This window comes from Leptinotarsa decemlineata, unplaced genomic scaffold, assembly GCF_025532065.1.
Source record: "Leptinotarsa decemlineata unplaced genomic scaffold, Ldec_3_MD MMD2_P_RNA_scaffold_9, whole genome shotgun sequence".
Classification (NCBI taxonomy): Eukaryota; Metazoa; Arthropoda; class Insecta; order Coleoptera; family Chrysomelidae; genus Leptinotarsa; species Leptinotarsa decemlineata.
In genome coordinates, this window is record NW_027412536.1 from 4,688,822 (window position 1) to 4,712,860 (window position 24,039).

At 33.7% G+C, this 24,039-nt stretch overlaps 1 protein-coding gene across 3 annotated transcripts; it reads left to right on the forward strand.

The window, feature by feature from the left end:
- The first annotated feature begins 11,677 nt into the window (after positions 1-11,677).
- LOC111513010 (solute carrier family 25 member 35) lies at positions 11,678-21,220 on the forward strand. Of its 3 annotated transcripts, none has more exons than XM_023169166.2 (5): positions 11,678-11,910; positions 13,677-13,944; positions 19,673-19,911; positions 20,542-20,767; positions 20,825-21,220. In XM_023169166.2, the coding sequence occupies exons 2-5, from the start codon at positions 13,701-13,703 to the stop codon at positions 21,016-21,018; spliced, it is 903 nt and encodes a 300-aa protein (XP_023024934.1). In that variant the 5' UTR covers positions 11,678-11,910; positions 13,677-13,700; the 3' UTR covers positions 21,019-21,220. The 3 variants fall into 3 exon arrangements, with proteins under 3 accessions (XP_023024934.1, XP_074026599.1, XP_023024936.1); XM_074170498.1 differs by lacking the exon at positions 11,678-11,910 and adding an exon at positions 12,922-13,133; XM_023169168.2 differs by lacking the exon at positions 11,678-11,910 and adding an exon at positions 13,258-13,443.
- Positions 21,221-24,039: the final 2,819 nt, after the last annotated feature.

The window sequence follows — 24,039 nt, forward strand, 5'->3', positions numbered from 1 at the left end:
GCCGATGCCGCAGATTTCTTCACGTCGTTCGTCGTAGGCTTCCAATTTTTGATTATATTTTGCAAAATGCTGCGTCGAAATGATTTTACACCCATTCCTAATTTCCGTTTGGACTTAATTACTCCGGTGACGAATAGAGCGCTCGCCTTCTCGCCAAGTGTTGCGTCTTTAGATTTCACTCGTTGCCACGCCTTTTCTTCGACAGCTTTATCAGCTCGATGTCTAGCTTCAAGAGACGTATCTTGCGAATATGCCAAGTCGTGTTGTTTACAAGCCGAGTCTAGTGGATTAATACGAGGATCGCCTCGTGCAAGACGTTCTTGTAGTTTCGTACCAGGACCGCAATACTGATAGGCAGGTAAGTGTAATTAAAATGGTAGATTATTGATTAGCGTATTGACGATACCTTCTCCGTGATAAGTCAACATTTGGAATGATGGATGACGTCAATGTGCACGCTACATATTGAAGTGAATCTACCGATCATCGATCAGAACATGGAAGTCGTTCCGCAAGACAATACATTACCCATAGACAATTTGGACTATTTGGATGATGGCGTCAAGTATCGAAATAAACATGGCAAGTTGTTGCTAAATTCGTTTCGCGCCATCATATGTGGTCCGTCAGGGTGTGGAAAAACCAACACAGCATTATCGATATTATTACATCCGAATGGAGCCAAATTTGAAAATGTCTACGTGTACTCAAAGTCATTGTATCAACCCAAGTATCAGTTGCTTCGAGAGATATTGGAAAAAACCAAAGGAGTCGGTTATTTCCCATTTCGAGGCAACGAAGAAATTCTCAGTCCAGAGGCGGCTAAACGAAATTCCATATTCATATTCGATGATGTAGCCTGCGATGGTCAGCAGAAAATTCGCGAATATTATTCCATGTGCCGACATAAGGACATTGATGCCATCTATCTGTGTCAGACGTATTCCAAGATATCCAAACAATGATACGCGACAATTGCAACATGCATGTATTGTTTAAGTAAGACGAAATTAATTTGAAACATGTATTCGATGAACACGTATCTCCAGATATGTCTTTCCATGAATTCAAGAGAATGTGTGCCGAATGTTGGCGCGACAAGTATGGAACTTTTATCATTGGCAAGGAATGTGATTTGAATAAGGTGCGATATCGAAAAGGCTTCGACAAATACATAAGTGTATGTGAATAGAGATGGAAACGTTATTTGTCAATATGAAACCGCTCAGTAAAGAAGTCGATGTTGTACGACAAAATCAACGAAATCTCAAAAAGTATAAGAAAAAAGTATCTAGCTCTAAAATTGGGAAAGTCTGAAGAGGATGAGTCGTTGCAAAAGTTTTTTCAACCTATATCGAAACCACTGAAAGATATAGCTGAAATCTCTAAAAAAATCGTTAGTAAACCATTTGAGACAACATAGTGGTGTCAGTAAGAAGGAAGAGAAAGAGGAAATGAAGAAGGAGCCGTTCGATCAATGTCGAGCATTTGAAGAAACAATTCTTACCACTTGAAGATGTTGCTGAAACGGGAAAGGATTATGATGAGGTATTCCACGAGTCACCTTCACCACCACCATCAATGGAAAATATTTCAGAGGAGAGTATGATGGAGTACCTGGAGCAATATCCGCCCATATCGCACAAATATGTTATGCAACATTGGGCTAAAGACGATTCGATTGATAAAATATATGGGCCAGTTCATGACGAGTCCTCTTCAAAATGGATCCTCGGTAGAAAGTACATTGACTTTGATAAACGTAGAAATATCACAACTGAAGGACTCTCTTTCAAAGGAACTCCAGGATTATCTAATTTAATTTTCCTCGATGAACCTGAAGACTATAATAAAGAGGATAAACGTCTTTTAGAGATAACGCAAGCCTACCTGAATGCCAGAGGATCCATGAAGGGAACTCAAAAATGGAAATGGTCCGATATAATTAGACCCATGTTTCGTACTCAAACACTTGGTAAGGGTTACGATAATCTAGCGAGCAATGAAGAAGTTGGTTCGAATATTGCACTCGACACGCATCGTTGGATATATAATAAGAAGCCCTTCGAGTATGTATATTGAGATGATCCGAACGAGTTATGCGATAGATTGAAGCTGCTTATAGCTTCGAAAGAAGCTGGAAATTCTTCTTCTCACGACAACGAAATTACAGCTATATTCAATGAACTCAGAGAAGCCAAAATTATACAATAATAAACAATTCAATATGAGATGTATTTTTTTTTATTAAAAATATAATGCGATAAAACATTCATTTTTGTCTCGAAAAATGCATTGAAAATTTTGCAAAATTTCGATGCGTTAAATGAGACAGTTTTGTCATTTGAATCGCATCGAAAAAAATGCATCTTTAAAACCCTTATTTCTTCTAAAAACCCATATGATTTGCATTGTAATGCGTCACGGAATATGATGCACAAATGACATGAAAATCGGTTCGAAAAAATTTAAAAAATTTAGCGCGATAAAACGTACATTTATGCCGCGATTATCGAATGAAATATATCGCAAAATTTCAATGCGGTCATTTGAGTTGCGAAAAACACATATTACTACAGTCATATCTGTGTGTGTCGCATTTTCATTATGACTATCGACAAGTTTGGGCGTAGCTCGAATAGGAAACGAAAGCATCCTAGAACACCAACAGTAGTCAGTGGCTTGGTACATACACCTGACGGTGACATTTATTTCGATAATTTGAAATTGTGTAATGTGAAAAGACCTACGAACGCATTAGATGCAGTCAACAAAGAGTACGTGGATGAAGTTGAGAAAAACCTCACTACTTCCATAAAAAGAAATATGACCAACTGTGATTGGAAAATGATTGAGCTGACGAAAGTAATGCGCAGTGATATGCAACATTTGGAAAATGACATCAACACACTCATCAAGAATGAAGTTAATAAGTCGAATATTGAATTCGATAAAAAAATTCAAGCAGTTAATGCCGACATTTTGCAAACGACTCAACATGCTACGGAACAATTCCAAAAGTTTGCATGAAAAATTCAATCGTCAATATGAAATCGATATCGAACGTATCGCCAATGATTTATCAGGGATTGAAGGAACTCACCAGTTTGGTTCACGAAAAGAATGCCAAAATTTTGCAGTCTATGCAGAAAACTGACATTTCAACCGAGAAAATGGATAGAGAATTGAAAGAATTTAGATCAAACGTCGAATTGCAAATATCTACATTAGGTCTGAATGTCAAAACTTTGGAGCTGGCCATCAACAAAAAGAAAGAAATAAAGAAAAAATCGACGAAACCTAACTCCAATGTAATAAAATGAATTGTTTCCCAACATTATGCACAGTTATAGCCTCCAAAGACAAAATTCAACTTGTCCGTGAACTGCATATACCAATTAGAAAAAATTTTTCTCGGCGCCGTACCATTATCAAGGGACTGGATGATTTATGGCAGATGGACTTGGCCGAGATGAGATCGTTCGCTCACCAAAATTTCAAACTCATTCTACTCGTCATCGATTGTTTTTCGAAATTCGTGTGGACTCGACCGCTGAAAGCGAAAACGGGCGAAGAAATTACCAAAATGTTTTCGGATATTTTGGAACATACGAAACGTTGTCCAAAAAATCTACAAACCGATCAGGGGACAGAATTTTACAATAATAAGTTTTAAACTTTGATGAAAAAACACGGAATAAATCACTACAATACGTACAGCATCACTAAGGCTTCTATGGCTGAACGTACCATTAGAACGTTGAAAGAAAGACTTTTCAAATATTTCAGTTTGAATGGCACCTACAAGTGGTTGAATGTCTTGCCTGAAATCACAAAATCCTACAATGATACGCGACACTCAAAGACGGGCATACAACCCTCGAAAATCAACAAAACCAACGAAAAACAAATTGTCAAATCGATATACATCCATCTGAAAATAGCTGGACCGAGAAAATTCAAAGTCGGCGATGTTGTGCGCATCAGTAAGGCAAAACACGTTTTCGACAAGGGTTACACGCCCAATTGGACTACGGAAGTATTGAAAATCATCAAAGTCAATATTACAAATCCCGCCACCTTTATGCTAGAAGATATGCAGGGTGTACCTGTTAGGGGTGCTTTCTATGGGGAAGAATATATATCTCGTTGAAAAAGTTCTAAAGAGGAAAGGTAAAAAACTTTACGTCAAATGGTTGGGCTTGGATAACAAACATAACAGTTGGATCGAAAACGTTGATTTTGTATAGAATCTTATGGAAAACAAACACACTCACATTGTATTGGAAGGGGGGCCTTTTGTGAAGAAATATTTGAGTGTTCAACGCAAACACAAAATATTTGAAATTGATCATGTGATCTGAAGCTATAAGAGTGCATGCAAACACCGATGGATATTTGAACAAAATGTCTCTCGACAGTGGTTATGGTAATGAAGTTGAAGTAATGTGTGACAGTGATTGTGAAGATTACAATGAAACTCTAAGTGAAATCGATAGAGCGTTGGGGCAGTACGAAATAGCTGCTCGAAACGAACACCAATTGCTATTGATCTTATGAAATTCGATGCAGTCCAAGTCCATCCAGAGACTTTAGTCCATGCATTGAAGCAACAATTCTCCGTTCGTTCCATCAATTTAACAACTTATGAATGGGCGACTCTAATTGATATCCTGCAACACGTGAAGGAAAATTTCTTTGATTCACAAATCGATGTCTACGTAGACGAATTTGATCTAATCACAACACGTTGCGGGGATTACATTTACGTCACACATTACATCGAAAGTAATACCAAACAAGTTTCCATTTCCAAGGATACCACGAACATGGAGCTATTTCAACAAGATGTAAACGATGTCCTAAACATCCATATGGGGGTGTGACTATTATCGAGGCGTTTTCAAAATTATTCAATCATGGTTACGTGAAAATAAAACCAATTTGACTTTGGAAGAAATTATCGAAGGTTTTTGTCAAGCCTCATCTTTAGATAGTATGTTGGCTAATGTTTTACGTGAATATTCATTTTATTATTAACAAAAACTAGTGTATGATTTATGTAATAAATGAAAATGATATTTACCTTATTTTCGCTCAACACCCACCTGCCCTGGTGGTTCACCTCAATTGTAAACATAATCACATTTTCCAAAAAAAATACTTCATACAAAAATACTTTAATAAAACACAAAAAATGATTTTGATTTTTTTATTCTTTATTCAAAATACCCTCCTTAAAATACAACATTGAAAAACTATACATATTTGAATTATGAAAATGATACAATAAAAACTACATATATTCGAATTATAAAAATAATTCAATGAAAAACTACATATAATGGATTGTTGAAAAACAGTAAAAAATGGTGTTTTCTGATTGTAGATTATCGCATATTGATAAAGCTTGAGAAATTTCCTCCTAATATTTGACATTTAAATAACTTTTTTTTTCTGTCAATTGTAGAGGTAATGGTAAAAATGCAATGAAATTCAACAATTTTGATGCAGAGTTGTTCCAAATTCATGTTGACGTGCGCAAGATGTTTGTGATCTGCAAGTAAAAAAACTTATTTCAAACTATAATGCCCCCAAGGTAATGTATCGAATGATTTGGGGATAAGATGACGTTTGTCGTCATACGGACTAAGGGCTATTTTTGTCTGCTCTATACTGAAAACTTTATGAGTAAATGATCTTATTGTGCATTGTGTGATATTATTTTGCTTGAAATTCTTCAAGCAATCTACGTAATCTTCAAAGCTCAATTTATTTTTAACGACGCCATATTTCACTCCCTTTGCCTTTTTAACAACTTTACCATCCTGCACTTTGTAGGTGTACATTTTTGAACGCAGTCCTGCGAAATGCGTGATGATTTTGCCGTTTGCTTCATCTTTCATGAGTCCGGGTACTTTTTTATTTGCAAGGGGGATGTTGTACTAGTTATCTCTCGAATAATCAGAAGTGTCAAATTTTGAAATGTGTTTCTTTGATAATATCTTTATACCAATCGTCACACGATAGCTCATAAATGAAACTGTCTGTATATGTATACAGTAACTTGCATTTTTCCATGCTCATAATAGGTAACATGAATTCGTAATGAAATTGAAACATACATGTTTTTGACAAATCCAAAATTGCCATGCCCACATACATCGGTTTATGAAATATAAGTTCAGCCTTTTTCAATTCGATAGCCATCAAGTTTGAATCGAAAATTGTACGATTATGAAATCGAGGGCTGGAAATGAGATTTTTGGCGCCAAATCTGCTTTCGTAAGAAGACACTAATTTCACTATTCGGTGCAACCGGATGTTTTCCATGTTTTTCCCAAAGATCGCGTTGTTGGCTAATTTGAATTGATTTTTTTCGAAAGACGTATTGGATGCAGTCCTCAATCGAGTATTCAACTCAATATAGGGACGCAGCCATGCAGATTGTTTAAATTTCAAAACTTTATGAATTTTGGTTAATTTCAATCCATGCTCGAGGGCCTGTTTCAAATTTCTATAGTGTAACGTATACTCTGTTTTATTATAGAGAGTTGGCATCAATTTTGTCAATTTGGAATTTGGTGGAGCGCGGTGCTCGGGGCAAAATGGAAAATCTTTGTGTAAATCGTGAAGTCCCTCAGGGTATTCCAAATCGACTTGTAAAATATATCCTTCTGGATTGTCATCGGGAATTTGAAATACATCAATATTCGTATCGACCCATCCGAAGCCTCCATATGGCAAATATTGTGACATTGCCCACCCATACAAGTTATTTACATCGAAATACATTATGTATTTCGAGGGTTTCGTCGGATCATATGTTGGCATATACTTGTTATTGGCTTCCGAATATCTATTACAACAAACCGAAATTCCACCCCTTATACCCTTTTCCACAAACATAACCATATCAACGTCTTTTAAAATTTGCAATTTACAACCTGTATATTTCAACATACAATCCCACGTGTACCCTGGTATAGTATAATACCATGCAGGGTCCAGCCCATATGTTTTCAAGTCAATTTCGCGAAAGTTTTCAAAAACGTCTGCCAATAGCAATATATCAGTTCGCATGTATAAATCGCTGTATTCCCCCAAAGTTTTGATATCCAATAGATGCCAAACGCGTTGAGCATGAGCATACTTTGCATCATCAATGTCACAATCAGTGTCGAGAAGTTTTTCCACACTGTCCACATAATCGTATGGGAATACGCCTTTCTTAGTGAGAAGCTCAAACTTCTCATCGTCCAATCCTGCAAATTCCTTTTTCAATATTTTCAAATTCTTAACGTCCAGTGTGGAAACTAATTCATCAAGACTGGCTCCCATAAAACGATAAGAATCTATAAATCTGAATTTAATATTAGTTTCATTATCGTATTGGGTGAAAGAAATATATTTTTCTTTGTTGATGGGAAGTATGCTCACACTTCCTTTTTTTGCTACATCTCTTATAATGAAATGACTATCATATCCACTCAAATTGTGGAATGTAATGGGTACAATAAAGAGCTTCTTGAACGATAAATTGCAAGCTTGGTGACTAAATCCCCTAAACAAACCTGAAAAGTGACAATGATCTCTGACGATGATGTCTTTTTTGGCAAAAGGTTTCTCACATATATGACATACCTTGGCAGTGACAATATTAGGAGGGCATATCATCGGTTCGATATTCCTAATTTTTGACTCAAAGAATTTTGCAATGCTAGCCATTTCATCGGTAAATCATTGTATGCAATCGTCACCTCGATGGCTTTTAAATTTGGACAAACTTTCATCATAAGAACATTTCAAGTAGTAGCCTACACTGAACGCTTTATGTTTTTGAAATTTTCTACATTTGTCCGAAATCTTTTCCTCGCAATTTTCGAGGACTGATTCAAAATCAGCGTATAAAACGAAAGGAAATTTTTGTTTATACACATAATTTCGGAATTCAACATGGTCAAATTTTGGAAATTAAATTTTACACTCTTTTACATTTTCACACAAAACAATATGTTCATCCAATTTCTGCTGACTTGAAAAATAATTGATACATCGGTCACAGAAAAACTTTTGTCTTGTATGATTATTCATTTGTATTGAAAATAATCTAGACATATTTTTAATATAGCAATAGTGGTATTTGATTTCACAGTCATCTGTATCTTGAGGTAAAGCGTCATACTCATTTAATTTAGGAAAATATACATTTTGAATTAAAAGTAAATTTACATGTTTATTCAATTTATTTTTGGTTAATCGTGCAGGTACTACTTCGTAAAATGTCTTTTCTTTGACAACATTCATTTCTAAAATATATACCTTCACAGAAATATCGTTTTGTTTTTCAAATTTTGTGATGCAGCGAATTGGCATAGGAATTTCCAAACCCTTTATATTTAAAACCGAATCATAATTCAAAATCAACGTAATTTGGTTATAACACATCATCCGGTTATAAGATGCTATAGGCATTAACCTTCTGATGAAAGTATTCGTTTCAAAGGATTCATCATTCAACTTGCATAGCGCGACAAAAATTGTGAAGATGATGAGAATCAATGTTGAAATTCAGAATTTGGAGGTGTTGTATTGTACCTTCAATGAAGGTTTCTGGTCCAGCAGTCCAAATATTTTCCCCATCAGTCGTAGGGGGCTGCTGGGAAACTGAAAGCACCACATAGAAGCCCCCATACACTATCCAACCCAATCTGATGAACCAGGTCGAACAAGGTTTGCCGCACAATGTCTCAACCTCGTATGTCTCACTTGTCTTGGAGGATTGAACTTTGGCAAGTTCTCTTCTGAAGCAGTTTCGAATGTTTTTTTTATTTTCTTCGCAAAACGCAAAGTGGCCTCAGGAATTCCGTGGAATTTTCTATGGCCTTCGATTGCCAAATATAAACAGGATCCACTCGCCTATCGGGACAGTCAAACGGAAGTGACAGTGCGGTACGCGGAACGATCTAATAAGGCGATAGACATTTGAATAATAGTTGAAGTTTAAGTTAAAGTGTTTCGTTGCGAAAAGCCACAAACCACCGCGGTCTACAAAGCCAACATATTTGCCATCGGTCAAATTCAGCCTGATTTATGCGCCAGTGTCATGGAAAATTGGACGTTTCGGATGTGCTCCACCCAGAGAACATTTGAACACACATAATGGCCCCAATAGGTCTTTCAAACGAATGAAAAATGTTTATGATATCTCACACGCACTTTGTTTTATTTAAATTTAAAGATAGGAAGCGTTTAATGAAAGATCCTACAGTATTGGTACATGGGATGTTTTTTTTTTTCGCTTTTGGAGCTATGTTCACGAGATAGTCGAGTCCCAGGCATTGTTTGGGCAGGATTGTTTGGGTCGTATATTTCCTGCACTGATGCTGCTGCTGGATGAAAGATAAATAAATGCAAAAATGACATCTGCTCATAAATGTCTGTCCGATATAATTCAATACCCATCGTGGTATTAGCCGGGGTAGGAGGTGTTTTCCGACAGGAATTTATCAAAACTTACTGTGTAGGTACTTTTGGTGAGTTCTGTTGATTTCTGACACAAACTGTAATAATTTATGTCGTTGGCAATATTGAACTGTTATATTGGCAACGATGAACGCTTCCTGTTTTTTTTTTAAATAAAGTGTAGTCGAGAACAAACAGCAAACAATTGTGGCTGTTTAATTCCCATTTCCCTCTCTGCTCAACAGGTTATGGGCCCAAAAACGAAGTTCAGGCGTTTATTAGGGTTTTTTTTTTGACTTTCAAGTTGTAACCATAGTTTGTTGTGCGTATTACGCAGTTCAGAATATCTCAGGACTCAAAATGGCAGTTAATTTTTATCCAGTGTCCCGAAAATAAAAAGTCGAGAGAATTACAGTGACTGGTCGTTCGCGGAGCAGAATATGCTGGTGTTGGATGACTTGAGGGACTGTTTGGACAGCAGTGTAGAGAACCAGGTCAAAGATGAAAAAGCCAAGGCAAAGCTAATCCTAACAATGGACCCATCATTGTTTGTGCATGTGAAAGATGCTATGTCGACAAAGGACTTAAGAACTCAGCTTCAGAAACTTTTTGACGACAAAGGCTTTTGTCGAAAAATCAGGTTGTTGCGCACGTTAATTTCGATAAGACTTGAGAACTGTGATTCTATGGAGTATTATTTTACTCAGCTTATATGTTAGGTTCATGTAAAAGTTCAAATGTTTGATGTAGTGGGGGTGTTGGTTTCTGACATCAAACTGTAATAATTTATGTCGTTGGCAATATTGAACTGTTATATTGGCAACAATGTACGCATCCTGTTTTTTTAAATAAAGTGTAGTCGAGATCGAACAGCAAACAAGTGTGGTTGTTTCATTCCCATTTCCCTCTCTGCTCAACAAGATCAATGTTTTGAGATTTCATTTTGAAATATTTATTTTCTGAAAGACTGAATGTCTCACCTTCATATTTGTTTCATATTTTGAAGTTTAAGTAAGGTCCTGATATACAGATTGGAACAGTCATACATTAAATCTATTATTTTGTATATATGTATATGTATCTATTTTTGTATATTCAAAAATTCTGTGGTTCTCAATTTTAATACAGTTCAGTTCTAGATATTGTGAAACAAAAACAAAAATGAGGACATGAGCAACTTCGTAAACAATACTGTCTCCTTCTCAAATAATACCGTTTTCTAACGTTATTCAACATCACTTGAATCTAACGGTTTAGTTTTGTATACCACATTTTTACATATTCGCAACAATATAATTTTTAAATAGGGTTTTTTGAATATGTCACACAAACTCATATTAACCATTTGAAAATTTTGAGGTTACAATCCTCATTCTGGAGTTTTCAAGATTACAAATGGAATTTTCATACAATAGAAGTATAACAAAAAGAATATTATGAAATAGAATTTCAAAACATCCATATCTCCCAACGTACCTAAACAGTAGTACTAGTATAAATGCCTGCCGGAAAACAAGTGATTCCCCGGCTAACAGACATTTATGCAAGATAACTCACAAAGGTTACTCTTGCAGATGTTTCTTGTTCATCCAGCAGCAGGACCACGCTGAAATCATTCAAATAGATCACCTACAGTCCGGTTTCGAGGTCTGCATGTATGAAAGTTTCGTCCACGAGAGATATGGTTTACTAGTAACAGCTCCACTTCGTGAACAGGGCCCCAAACGGGAAAAACACATCTCATGTATCAATACTCAAACAGAAATCAAATTAAGTCTGAAGACTATCGAGGAGAGATACATATAAGAAACTAAATATTCCGAAATAGAATCTTGAAACATTTCTTCCTCCCATCTCCCGTGACGGGTCTAGTTGACGCACCTAAAGTGTCGTCTCTAAAATATTTTTTCGCAAAATCTACAACACAAAAGATCAGGTGTTCATATATTGAGAAAAAAAGTAGAATTACATCTTTTTATTCAGCGTCTTCTTACAAAAATGTGAAAAGTGCGTCGACCAGCCCCGTTCTCCCCTACCTAAAAACATGTGATTCTGGTTGTATTAAAAATGTCGACTTAAAGTGTTGATGAACGTAATGAACACTGTTAGACAAATTAATAATTCATATGTCTATGCAAACCCTTGTATGTTTTACCGAACATCTCAACACAATAACTAACGTGATGGCAAATAGGTTATGTAACAAAAAAATAACACAGATTTCGGAATTTGGTCTGATTTAACAGTTATCATTTTTGTTTACCTAGGTTTTTGAAGTATATAATCAGGTTTAATGCCCTCATTCGCTAGTGTAACGGTGTAAGTCATGGTCTGTGAATATTTTGTTGAAGCAAGTGGAGAGTGTTTTTAAAATTGTCCAGAAATCACATTCAACACGTTATAACACCTACAAAGTTCATTTCAATTGAAATTATATAATTAGAGGTGAGTGTGAGGAAATGACACAATATAGGTAAATATAAGCTCTAATGAATGGCAGAATGGCTAATGAGAGCTAAATAATGAAGAATGAAATGGTTAGCGTCCCTTTATGACTCTGAACCTAAAACCATAATGAATTTGGAACATAATTTCACGTTTAGATTGGAAACTTAATAGTTGACAGTAAAATTGCGGTGCAGTGACGTCATAATATCGCGGCGCAAGAAATTTTTTCTCTCGAAATAAAAAGACAAATATATTTTAGCCAACTTATAACTTATACTCATCCACCAGACAGGTAACAGAGTTGCCAATAAACCGTAAAATACAGAAAATCTGCTTACATATTTCTATTCTCAGAATCTTAAAACTTTTGTAGCGCTTTCAGGTTTTGACGGATTTTCTATGCATTCTAGATCCTTTCTCAACAGATCAGTTTTACCTCAAAGTAACCCCATTTAGTGTTAATTTTTAGTGAATCAGCTACGATTCCGATATGAGCATTTTTATTGTTTTTATACCTACTCTTTGATTCCTGTTCCAGTTTCTACTTTTCATTCGATCACAATCGACGGATTCTTTGGAATGAAGTAGTGGAGGAATGCAAAATTGAAAAACATTTTTCGAAATCGTTGACGAAATTGTTAATATTCCCAATATTATTACTAGCATTTTCCTGTCAATTTTGGCTGGAGAAAAGAAAACGTCACCGAATAGATTGACAAATAATTTCTTCTACTTTTTCACATTTTTCGACAGATCGATCTATGCTAGTTATATATTTTTTCTAAGAAATGGTCTTTTTATGCCTTCATAGAAAATAGTAAAATGGCACAAAAAAAATAAAACAAATAGTATGTTAGACCGACCGTGAAAGTTTACACGCCATGATAATTTTTTCATATAACTGCATTTCGTACAATTTTGGTTACTTTAATGTTTGCGTCCATTTTTCCATGAATTTATGTTTCTTTTTTTTAATCAGATTTTTGACATCAACCTATCGCAGGTACATTGGGTTGACAACACTGGTTGCAAAGTCACATGATGCCGTATTAGCCGTATCAGTCAGCTGCAAAGTTCCAAGATTGTAGGTCGAATTCAAAGTATAATATTACTAGCTGTAATAATTGATGACTCCACAAATCTATATCCAATTTTCTATTTATAAAATGGAAAATTATTGTTGGAAGGTTTTTTTTCATATGCCCTGATAAAATTAAAAGGCAAGTTCAAGCATTTTTCTGACCACTACAAAAATATTCTGTTCAACTGATTAGTGTAACAAGAAAATCTTATAATGCTGATAATTCTCAAGGTTAACGAAAAAACAATGGTATGATTGAAAAGGTGGACTCAGAGATATAACCTAGCATTAACGGCTTTATTTTGGTGTCTTGAAGTTAAACTTTGCGAACCATACCATGTAATTGCCGCCCCCTTACTTCGACTGAGAAACAGGGGTACATTGAAGATAGTTAGATGATTTGTATAAAAATGAGTAAAAAACTGTTTGTTTATTGGAAATATTATTTTGTAAGTTACAAAATATATTTTTTTTATAAAATTACTGAGCATCCCCATTTTTCCCACAATATACCAATATCACAAAAAACATTAAAAAATGAGCAATAATTGTTGCTTACAAAATCTACTATTTCATAGGGTAGTGTTTAAGACATTTAATGAATTACCCCTATTCCATTCTGAAAATGTTTGAGGTTTTATGTCAATTTTAGTTTTCTAAAAATCTCAACATTTTTTTTCAGAATAAGTATACCTAGTCTACAAACATGGACTTTGTTATTGGGGGCCTAGCTGCTTGTGGTGCTTCAATATTCAGCAATCCCTTTGATGTTGTAAAAACGCGAATGCAGCTACAGGGCGAACTTCGTGCAAAAGGTCAACATGATATTTTCTATAAAAACGTTTTTCACGCTAGCTGGGTGATTGGTAAAAATGAAGGGATTCGAGGTCTTCAGAAAGGTCTCTTACCAGCAATGGCAATGCATTCTATAAGAAATTCTATAAGACTAGGTAAGAAAACTATTTTTTCAATTAGTGTCCGACAGAAACTGGTTTTTACGACCGAAAACGAATTTCGGCAAATGTCTCAGTTTCGGCCAAAACTGAAACTTCCTTACAAGGAATATGTTTAGGGTGAAAAATAAAGAACTTTATAATCAGTCAGTCTTTATTGCTTTATTTTTAAATCACAACATTATGGAGTCTTTGACATTATAATCAACAAAACAAACACTTATTTAAGAAAAAATATTAATTGCACCTCAAAAATACTTAAAATAGGTGAGGTGTTTATTTGAGTAGGTGTAGATCCTTCTTTTGTTACCTACTATCACAATAGGTATTTATTATTTATGTAATGAACAAAGTAAGTCATGACATGATTAGGCACGTGGACGTGGCAAAATGTCTTCGTCGCTTGTATGAAATTCAACGCGCCGAACATGACCCATTACAGCGCGGGAACTCCCGAATGCAGTTTTGGACTCCCGAATGTAGGTTTACCACCGAAACTGAACCGAAACCAGTTTTTTTGCTGAAACTCCACCGAAACTGAACTTTCGGTCGGACACTATTTTCAATGCTGCCATTACTGTAAAAAAAAGACATTTTGAGATACCAGTCCTGAAGGTTATCTATTTTCAAACTTACTCCAAGTCACTCTTTGGTGCAAAGAATAAATCTTTCTAAATTAACTATGTGCATTGTATCACTTGAACAGTTAGAAATGTAATTTGAATCAAGAATTTTTATTTTAGTTTTTTTTTTTATGTTGATTACTTGATAAGCTTTGTTGAAAATTTCTATTTGATTACCAAGACTAGGCACCAAGACCATGTTTGTTGAAACTTGTTGGGAAAATTTTGTCAACGAAGCTTTTTTTTTATTTTCTTAACATGTTCGCTGAGCGTAAAAAGTTGAACAGATATATTTGTTATGCACTGTTTGGAATCTTTGGTGTAGTAATGAATATTACTGGAGTTCTTTTAACACCTCAACACGTGTTTCAATCACCAAGTGATCATCTTCAAGAGGAAGATTGAAGTAAATATACATACAATGTTATCATTATTTATACCATAGATACTTCTGCTAGGTACCTGCGTCTTAAGTGTCTTAAATCAATTTCACAATGTTGCCTTATTTACTAGTCTTGAATTAATTTTACAATGTGTCTTATTTATAATAATAGTTTTATTTATTTCTACACTCTCGTAGGCATCTAGATTCCTGTTGTTGTTAACTTGTCTAAATAATTTTAATGAAGTAAAGTAAATGTTGTTGCAAAATATGATGGGCGACTGCTGATTTTTCTGGTCCTATATTTTAGGTGTGTCTAGTGTTCCTTATATTAAGAGTTCCTTATATATTTTGTGACAGACAAAAAGATCTATCAAAATAAGATATAAGAAACACACAGCACACCTAAAATATGGAAGACCCAAAAATCAGCAGTAGCTCATCATATTTTGCAACAAAACCATTCCATAGTCTTTAGTTCATTAAGATTAGTTAGACAGGTTAACAAAAGGCATCCAGATGCCTACGAGAGTGTAGAAATAAGTAAACATAATAATATTATGAATAACGGTGGTTTGATTGATTGATTTATTCATATATATATATATATATATATATATATATATATATATATATATATATATATATATATATATATATATATATATATATGTAGAGAGAGAGAGAGAGAGAGAGAGGTAGTCTTTGCTGACTAGTTACGAACAATTCCTTGGAGTTATTTGGGATATATATATATATATATATATATATATATATATGATGTGTTGTTCTTCCGGGTGTTCATCCGTTCTGTACTATTCGATAGTCGACGTTTCGCCATCATCTCAGATGGCATTATCAAGACGAGTTACTGCTTCGCTTCGAGAGGTATAACCTCTCGAAGCAGTAACTCGTATAACAGTATATATATATATATATATATATATATATATATATATATATATATATATATATATATAGAGAGAGAGAGAGAGAGAGAGAGAGAGAGAGGTAGTCTTTGCTGACTAGTTACGAACAATTCCTTGGAGTTATTTGGGATATATATATATATATATATATATATATATATATATATATATATATATATATATATATATATATATATATATATGATGTGTTGTTCTTCCGGGTGTTCATCCGTTCTGTACTATTCGATAGTCGACGTTTCGCCATCATCTCAGATGGCATTATCAAGACGAGTTACTGCTTCGCTTCGAGAGGTATAACCTCTCGAAGCAGTAACTCGTATAACAGTATATATATATATATATATATATTATAATATATTATAATATATATATATATATATATATATATATATATATATATATATATATATTATAATATATTACAATGTAGGTTTTCACGGATGGTAGAATATGATGTGTTGTTTTTCCGGGTGTTCATCCGTTGTGTACTATTCGATAGTCGACGTTTCGCCATCATCTCAGATGATGGTGACATAAAATCTCTATATTTTCATAGCCTATGTATATATGCCTACAAATACAAGCGATATCAGAACCATCCTTCACATAACTATACAACCAGAAGTACTACAAACCATCACTTAAGAATTCCCAACTGCAACAAAAATATTGTTCATAGATGTTTAATATATACTTTACCTAAAGCATTCTCTCTCTCTCTCTCTCTCTCTCCCCCTCCCTCTCCCCCTCCCTCTCTCTCTTCCCTAAAGCGATCTAAAAAAAAATTATTGCCATTTTTTAAAATATCCCTAGACTTTTCCGATGTGTGTATATCATATCATATTTATCATATTTATTGTATTGTTATCATTTTCAATTGTATAAATTGTATAAAAATTGTATATTGATTTTGAGAATCCTATTGTTACAGTGCTTTTGTATAATATGATTATATTAAATCAAATTAAATTAAAATATATACATTAAGTTAAATACAGAATAGAATAATGGTGGAATATTTTTTAATTATAATACAAAATCAAATTATGTTTGAATGCTGCTATACTTCTTGTCTCTTTAACATATTGTAGTAAACTATTGTACTGAATGAATCCTTTAAAAAATAAACTTTTTACATTATATGAGGTACTCTGACTGCCTGTTTACATATAAATGATTCTGGCCTCTAGTATTGTATGTGTGGATTTGGTTTACAGTTATAATAAACTTACCCATGTATGTTGGAGTCAGTTCATGTATCATTTCATAGATATAGATCATAGTATAATATAAGTCAGTCTTCGGTACACAGTAAATAACTGTAAAGTATCCAGCATCAATGATATAGGAGTTGACCTACTACATCGATATACTATTCTCATTGCTCTATTTTGTAGCTTTTGTAATTGGGATATTTTATTCAGATCAAAGCAGTATAGAAATGTAGGGCAATATTCAAAATGAGGTTGAATGATAGTCTTATACACAGTTATTCTGGAATTCAGACTCAAGTTTTGGGACACTCTAAAAAAGAAATACAGTTTTTTCAAGATTTTTTTTTATATATTCAGAGTGGCTATTAAATAATAAATGATTATCCAACATAAATCCTAGATATTCAATAAGGCGACATTGTGAAATTAATTCAAGGCACTTGAGACGCAGGTACCTAGCAGAGGTATCTATGATATAAATAAGGATAACACTGTACATATATTTAGTCTTCCTCTTGAAGATGATCACTTGGTGATCGAAACACATGTCAAGGTGTTTAAATAACGGTTTGGTGTTGGGATAAAACTCCAGTAATATTCACAATCGGGCAGAGTTTCACTATCGTTAGTGATTCTAGTAGTTTCGGTAATTCATCGATTTATTTCATATTACAAAAGAAGATTTTTTAATTTAACCGCATAGAAATCATCACTAATAGATAAAAGTTGAAATTACCAGCCAATATATAATGTCACTAAGTTGAAAAGTTACTCACATATATTATTTTCAAAGTTCTAAAAAATGTACTCATGAGCTAGCTTCTGAACCAATATCTACTTTAATAAGTTTTACATTATCTACTACAAATGTTTTATATATCAAAAATGATCATTAGATTTAACATAGATGATGACACCTCCTTAATTCCTTGAGGATAGCTGGATCACTTTTGAATGCTTTGCACTAAGTACAAAAATATATAATATCACGTTTAACAATTATTATAGATTTATAATCAGTACATGTTAAATTTGCAGTTTTTCATGGCCTTGATATTATAATCTGCTGAAATCTGTTTTTCCGTTAACCAACTGTCGTCCTCCTTCACACGATACCTTTCAAAAGTCGAAACTTCTGCGAGCTGAGGACTAACGAGGTCTTACTTTTCAACGTGTGATTCCTAGCACGGAATAATGAAAGACTTCTGTGCAACTATCACACACTATACTGTCTTCATCATTTGGTACAACTTTATTACATTTACTGCACATTTCCGTGATTGCTAAACACCATGTACGTCTGTTTCATAGGTTGCAGAGCCTATCTTTCTTCTAGTAGTCTTATCCTCACTGCAATCCTATGAATTAGAACAGTTCTGACACACTTAGATCCTTCTACTGGGAAATGTGTGGTTTTTCCGAATTCAACTTCTAACAAAATAACATTACTGCGAAAGTGTGAGTTTGCTTTATTGTCATTTTCAAGATATATTCGTCCAACAATTGTAAAAAATTGTTGATGAATTCATTGCCTGCTACATTCACCGAAAGTTCATTCGGTTCTTAGAACAGAATATTTTTTATTCTCGTTGGATTATTGGTTGACAGGCTCAAATTCTCATCCTATGAATGAAAAATCATTGCTATATAGTTTGTAAACAAATGCAAGAAAATATTATTTGTGTTTTATCGTAGTGTGAGTATAGTCATAAAGATGATAGCACAGTATGCTATCGAAGTCGCTCGCATATAATAAATAGAAGTTATTAAAGCTTCAAATTCTTTTTGTAAACAAGTATTAATATTAAAACATTGAAAATAAAGGAAAACTAGTTACATCAATCAAAATATATAAATATATACGACGAGCACAAAAAAGCATACATAAACCCAATAACATATAAATCAAATCTCGCTACACACGCCATACAAAACAACCATAACTTTCCTCCACCAGAAAACATTAAACTCATAAAACAAGTCAATAAAGGAAACCTTATGGACATCTGGGAAAACCTAAACATCCATAAATTCAACACTCATAATTCACTTATCAAGGAACAAATACAAATCAAAACACAGCAAGACCTAATATTCAATATACATTCCTAGAAACATTGAAACTAGAGAACTCTATCACAAAGGATATTATTACCCAAATACAGGCAAATTTAAAGAGACATCCAGAAGACAGGAGAGAACAAATACCTGCACTAAGACGTTCTAATCACATAAAAGAACAAACAAGAAGATAAAACGTTCAGTTTGAGTAGAGTCATGAAGATGATAGTACAGACTGCTATCAAAAGCGCTCATATATAATAAGTAAAAGTGATTAAAGTTTCAAATCCTTTTTGTAAACAAATGTTAATGATAGATAGTGATCATCCACAATTTGAATTCAATTTAAGAGCCACCGGCAGACAGCTATTTCAGTCTGTTGGACATCGTCATTACCGAGCAGGCGGTCCTCGATTGAAATCAAATTGCGGAAAACCAAGAAGAGTATTTCATCTCACTGGTTAACAACAAAGCAATAATTATTTCTACCTTCAGGGTCCTATCAATGGTTTAATAAAAAGGGTTATTTGACCAATGAGAAGGGGAAAACAATTTTTTATAGAAGTGCCATAGCGAGTGCCTTTTGTGGAGCAGCTGGAGCATTCATGGGAAGCCCTTTATTTTTAGTAAAAACTCAATTGCAGTCCCAAGCAGCCGACAATATATCAGTAGGCACACAACATGGCCACAAAGGAGTATTTGCCGCTTTCAAAACAATTTATTCAAAAGAAGGGGTATATATCTATAACCACCATATACATAGCATTGTAGTAGTAAACATTTTCTGGATGACAAAAGGATGTATAAACTGGACAAGATTATTTTTAAATATATATTGAAATGTATGTGACTTTTGTTTTCTGTAGGAATTTCATTGTTTTTTTAATGAAGTCATTTTTACTACAATATATTTTATCCCATAAATAACAAACAACTTAATAAAAGCAAATGTTAATTTGAAATATTCTCTCTCTGTTTTGGTTGGTTTCCGGATTTTGCCTTGGTCTTCTTTTGTTATAATCTCCAAACGTTTCGACTGCAACTGAGGCAGTCATCTTCAGTGGCGTGGTGGAAGTACTCTTCAGTTGACACATCAAGAAGAGTACTTCGACCACGTCACTGAGGTTCACTGCCGTAGTTGCATTCGAAACGTTTGGAAATTATAACCAAAGAAGACCACGGCAAAACATTGACGCAAGCCACGAAAGTCTACATTCCTATATTCCTCTCTGTTTTAATTTGCATCTAGTATCTTTTCATGGGATAACTATATTCAAATGCCCAGAAAAATTATTTACTATATCAAATGCACAAAAAATAAATAAGTGAATTTACTTCTAGACTTAAGTTATTTCCTATTTCAGATTGCTGGCTTATGGAGAGGAGCGAATGCTACCATGTTGAGGGCAGTGGCAGGTTCATCTGCTCAGTTAACTTCTTTTGCTATTTCGAAGGACATGCTTACAGAATATGACTTATTCAAAAGAATACCATTATTATCTTCCTTAATAGGAAGTATCATAAGTGGAGTATTCCAGTGCCTCATAATGAACCCTTTTGATTTAGTTTCAGTACGTCTTTATAATCAGGGTAACATCAGCATTTAACAGCATTTAAGATGTAAACTACAGATCACAACAATTTCAGGTGTTGACAAAAGTGGAAAAGGAATTCTTTACAAGAATATACCGGATGCATTTATTAAAATAGCCAAAACAGAAGGACTGACAGGTTTCTACAAAGGAGTAGGGGCTAATTATATGAGACTTGCTCCTCATGGAGCACTGTGTTTAGTCTTCTGGGACATTTTAAGAGACCTGCAAGCAAAATACCTAGAATAACAAAAATATAATGGCAAAAGTTACTTTTGAATATCTCCAACCTTAAAAGCTTCTCTTGCAAATAACTGAGAATTATTTTCGAACCTGCCAATTTTTATACTTTGGATTATAAAGTTACATCTAGAGAATATATTTTTCAAGTCATGTTATCAAGAATATCTAGTCTATTCTGAAACACACTGTGATTATATTATCAAGCAAGTTAATGCAAATCATTATTTCACTACCTCCTATCATAAGATATTACATACTGATATGTAAAAATTATAGAAATTACATAGCGATATGTAAAAAGTATAGAAGTTGCATTTATGCGTCTTGGGTGGGTTCAATTTTTTTTTGTGAAGTTAGAGTTAGAATTTTATTCTAGTCAGTAATTATAGATAATAATACATACACACAGATGAAAACAACTAAAAATCGTACAGACTGTACATAAATGAAGTTGTAAATAAAAAGTTTATAAAATCGACAAAAAAGTATTAAAAAATGTCAACAAATTGAATAAATATAATTAAAATGGGGTTGATAATGATATATTCCCTTGTAGAATCTCTTCAAGGTTATAATATCCCTTGCTTGTTAGTAGCTCTTCATCTGTTTTTTGAAGGGTACAATATGCAAGTCTTTGATATCTTGAGGTAGTGTATCAAATAATACAGTCTGATTACAAAATATAATGAATGAATGTTGAAGTTTATTGTTTGGGAACAGTTAATAAATGTTTGCTTCTCAAAAAACTAGTCTATTGTCTTGTGCAGTCCATATACATATATAAATGCATACATACACTTTGCAAGTTAAATGAAAGCCCGTAATTAACTTGAGTTTGTCATAAAAACCTAAACTTAGAGGTGATTCTCGATGTTGCAAATACGATTTTTTTAATTTACGCAAAGAGCATGTTCAAAAAGTTAAGAAAATCGAAACAAACGAACAACACATTCTCATAAACAATGAAGTTATGTTCAATAAATACTTTGGAAAATTTGTTTCTTATTCATCCTCAAATAATGCAATAACTATACAAGACTGACTAAACAATACCTCAAGACAAATGAACGTAGAAGAGACAGAAAGGGAAGTTATTTTATTACAATACTTTCTAGATAAATATATTTGATGGAAGTTTGAAGATGAACAAAATATACAATTTTGCATCATTATTGTTTGAAGAAAAAGTAAAAATTCTTGAAAAAAACATTTGAAGTCTGTTTACAATGTGGTTTAGACAGCTTTTAGATATTGTTCTTGATTAACAATTGGACATTGACACAATTTTAATGTATCCAATGACTCTCCTCCTATACCATATGCCATCTGAACGGTAGTATTTGTTAAACACAAAATAGTGCTTTGATAATATCAGAAGAGATAATAAAAAGCAATGAACCACCAAAACCAAACGTACAAATTTATGATAGATTTTTCCTATTTACATTTAATGGAAGAAATACCAGCTACTTATGACAGTATCTCAAAATTACTACAAACTATTCATTTGATAAAACATTAAGTAATTTTCTTACGTGATTTCATTTCAGCTTTACTTCTTTCTGAAGAAGTTATTCATTTTCAGTATTAGATATTTTGGCTTTCTTCTCCATCTTTATACAAAAAAAGTGGGATTTTCAAAAATAAATTTCAAAAGTAAAGTAACTATACAAAGATATGTAGATCATGCAAAGAAGTAACTTTCAACTACAAACTGGAAGAAAAAAACCCTTTTGAAACAACTACATTCGTAGTTGGTACAAATTTCATTTACTCAACATAACTACAGACATCTGAACATTTAATTTGACCTGTGACAATTTTTCAAAATTATATTACATGTGTGGAATAATATTTGTGTATCAGGTTCCTCCTGATTATATGTTTACGTGGAATGTTCAAAAAATGAGGTGAATGTTCAAATTTCACGAGCTACGAATATTCGATTAGCGATTTTTTTTTTATGTTGGTACACTCGTCTCGAATATAAATATGTTCACAATTTCATTTGTTGAGGTCGTTGGTGAGAAGCATAAAATTTAGAAGTGTTGCGTGTTTGGCGATTTTCTGCAATCGGAAAAAATGGAACAAAGAATGTGTATAGAACTTTTTGTAAAAAATTCAATCAAGTGCTCAAAAACACTTGAATTGTTGTCAGTGGCATACGATGATTGTACTCTGAGTCACAAAAATATTTATGAGTGTTACAAGCCATTCACAAAATGTCGAGAAGACGTGAATGACGTCGATCGCCCGGACGCCCCAGCACATTAACAACCGATGAAAATATTGAGAAAGTGAAGACAATTGTTATGGAGAATCGTCGAATCACTATTAGAGAAGTTGAAGGAAATATAAACCAAATCGCAGAGAGAGCTCAAGGACAACCCAAAAAGTGCATACATATACATATCAGAACTGATTAGAGGATTGAAAAATACTTGTTCAAGTGTATTATATCTGAGGAGGACTACTTTAAAAAGGAAAAAATAGTACTTGGTGAATAAAAAACGTCTGCGTCTCGGGACGCACGACAGAAGTGACATTCTTGAGATAATTAATACCCAATTTAATTGAACACTAATTTAGAAACATATTATTTCGTCAGAATGTCCAACAATTTCAAGTGTTGCAAAGGCAAAGAGTGCCCAAATTTTTGTTGTGCTCAGTGTTTTAACATGTTCCACACTAGCTGTGTGGACAGGGTAAAACACATCACAATGACAGGTACAAAAATACTATGTTCTAAAGAGTGCATGAAGAAAAATAAACAAGAGGCAGAACTACTTAATAAAAGTGAAGACATAATAAATGAACTTGAGAAAGATAATGTAGAAAAAGCTATTGTGATAAAAAAAAATAAATATAGACTGGGAAGACAAGTTAATTCCCTACAAGAACTCAATAAGTTGAGAAGAGATAATCAAGAGAAGGACAGCCACATAAAGAGATTGAGAAGAGTCTCAAGCGATTTTTGAAAAGAAGCTAGCTGCCAGCTTGGAGGAGGAGCTGACAAAACTGAACTCG

Coding starts and splice junctions, on each gene's coding strand:
- LOC111513010 (XM_023169166.2), top strand. CDS start 13,701: ATGGACTTTGTTATTGGGGGCCTAGCTGCTTGTGGTGCTTCAATATTC. Junction 13,945..19,672: donor AAGAAATTCTATAAGACTAG/GTAAGAAAACTA, acceptor TTCTACCTTCAG/GGTCCTATCAATGGTTTAAT. Junction 19,912..20,541: donor CAATTTATTCAAAAGAAGGG/GTATATATCTAT, acceptor TTCCTATTTCAG/ATTGCTGGCTTATGGAGAGG.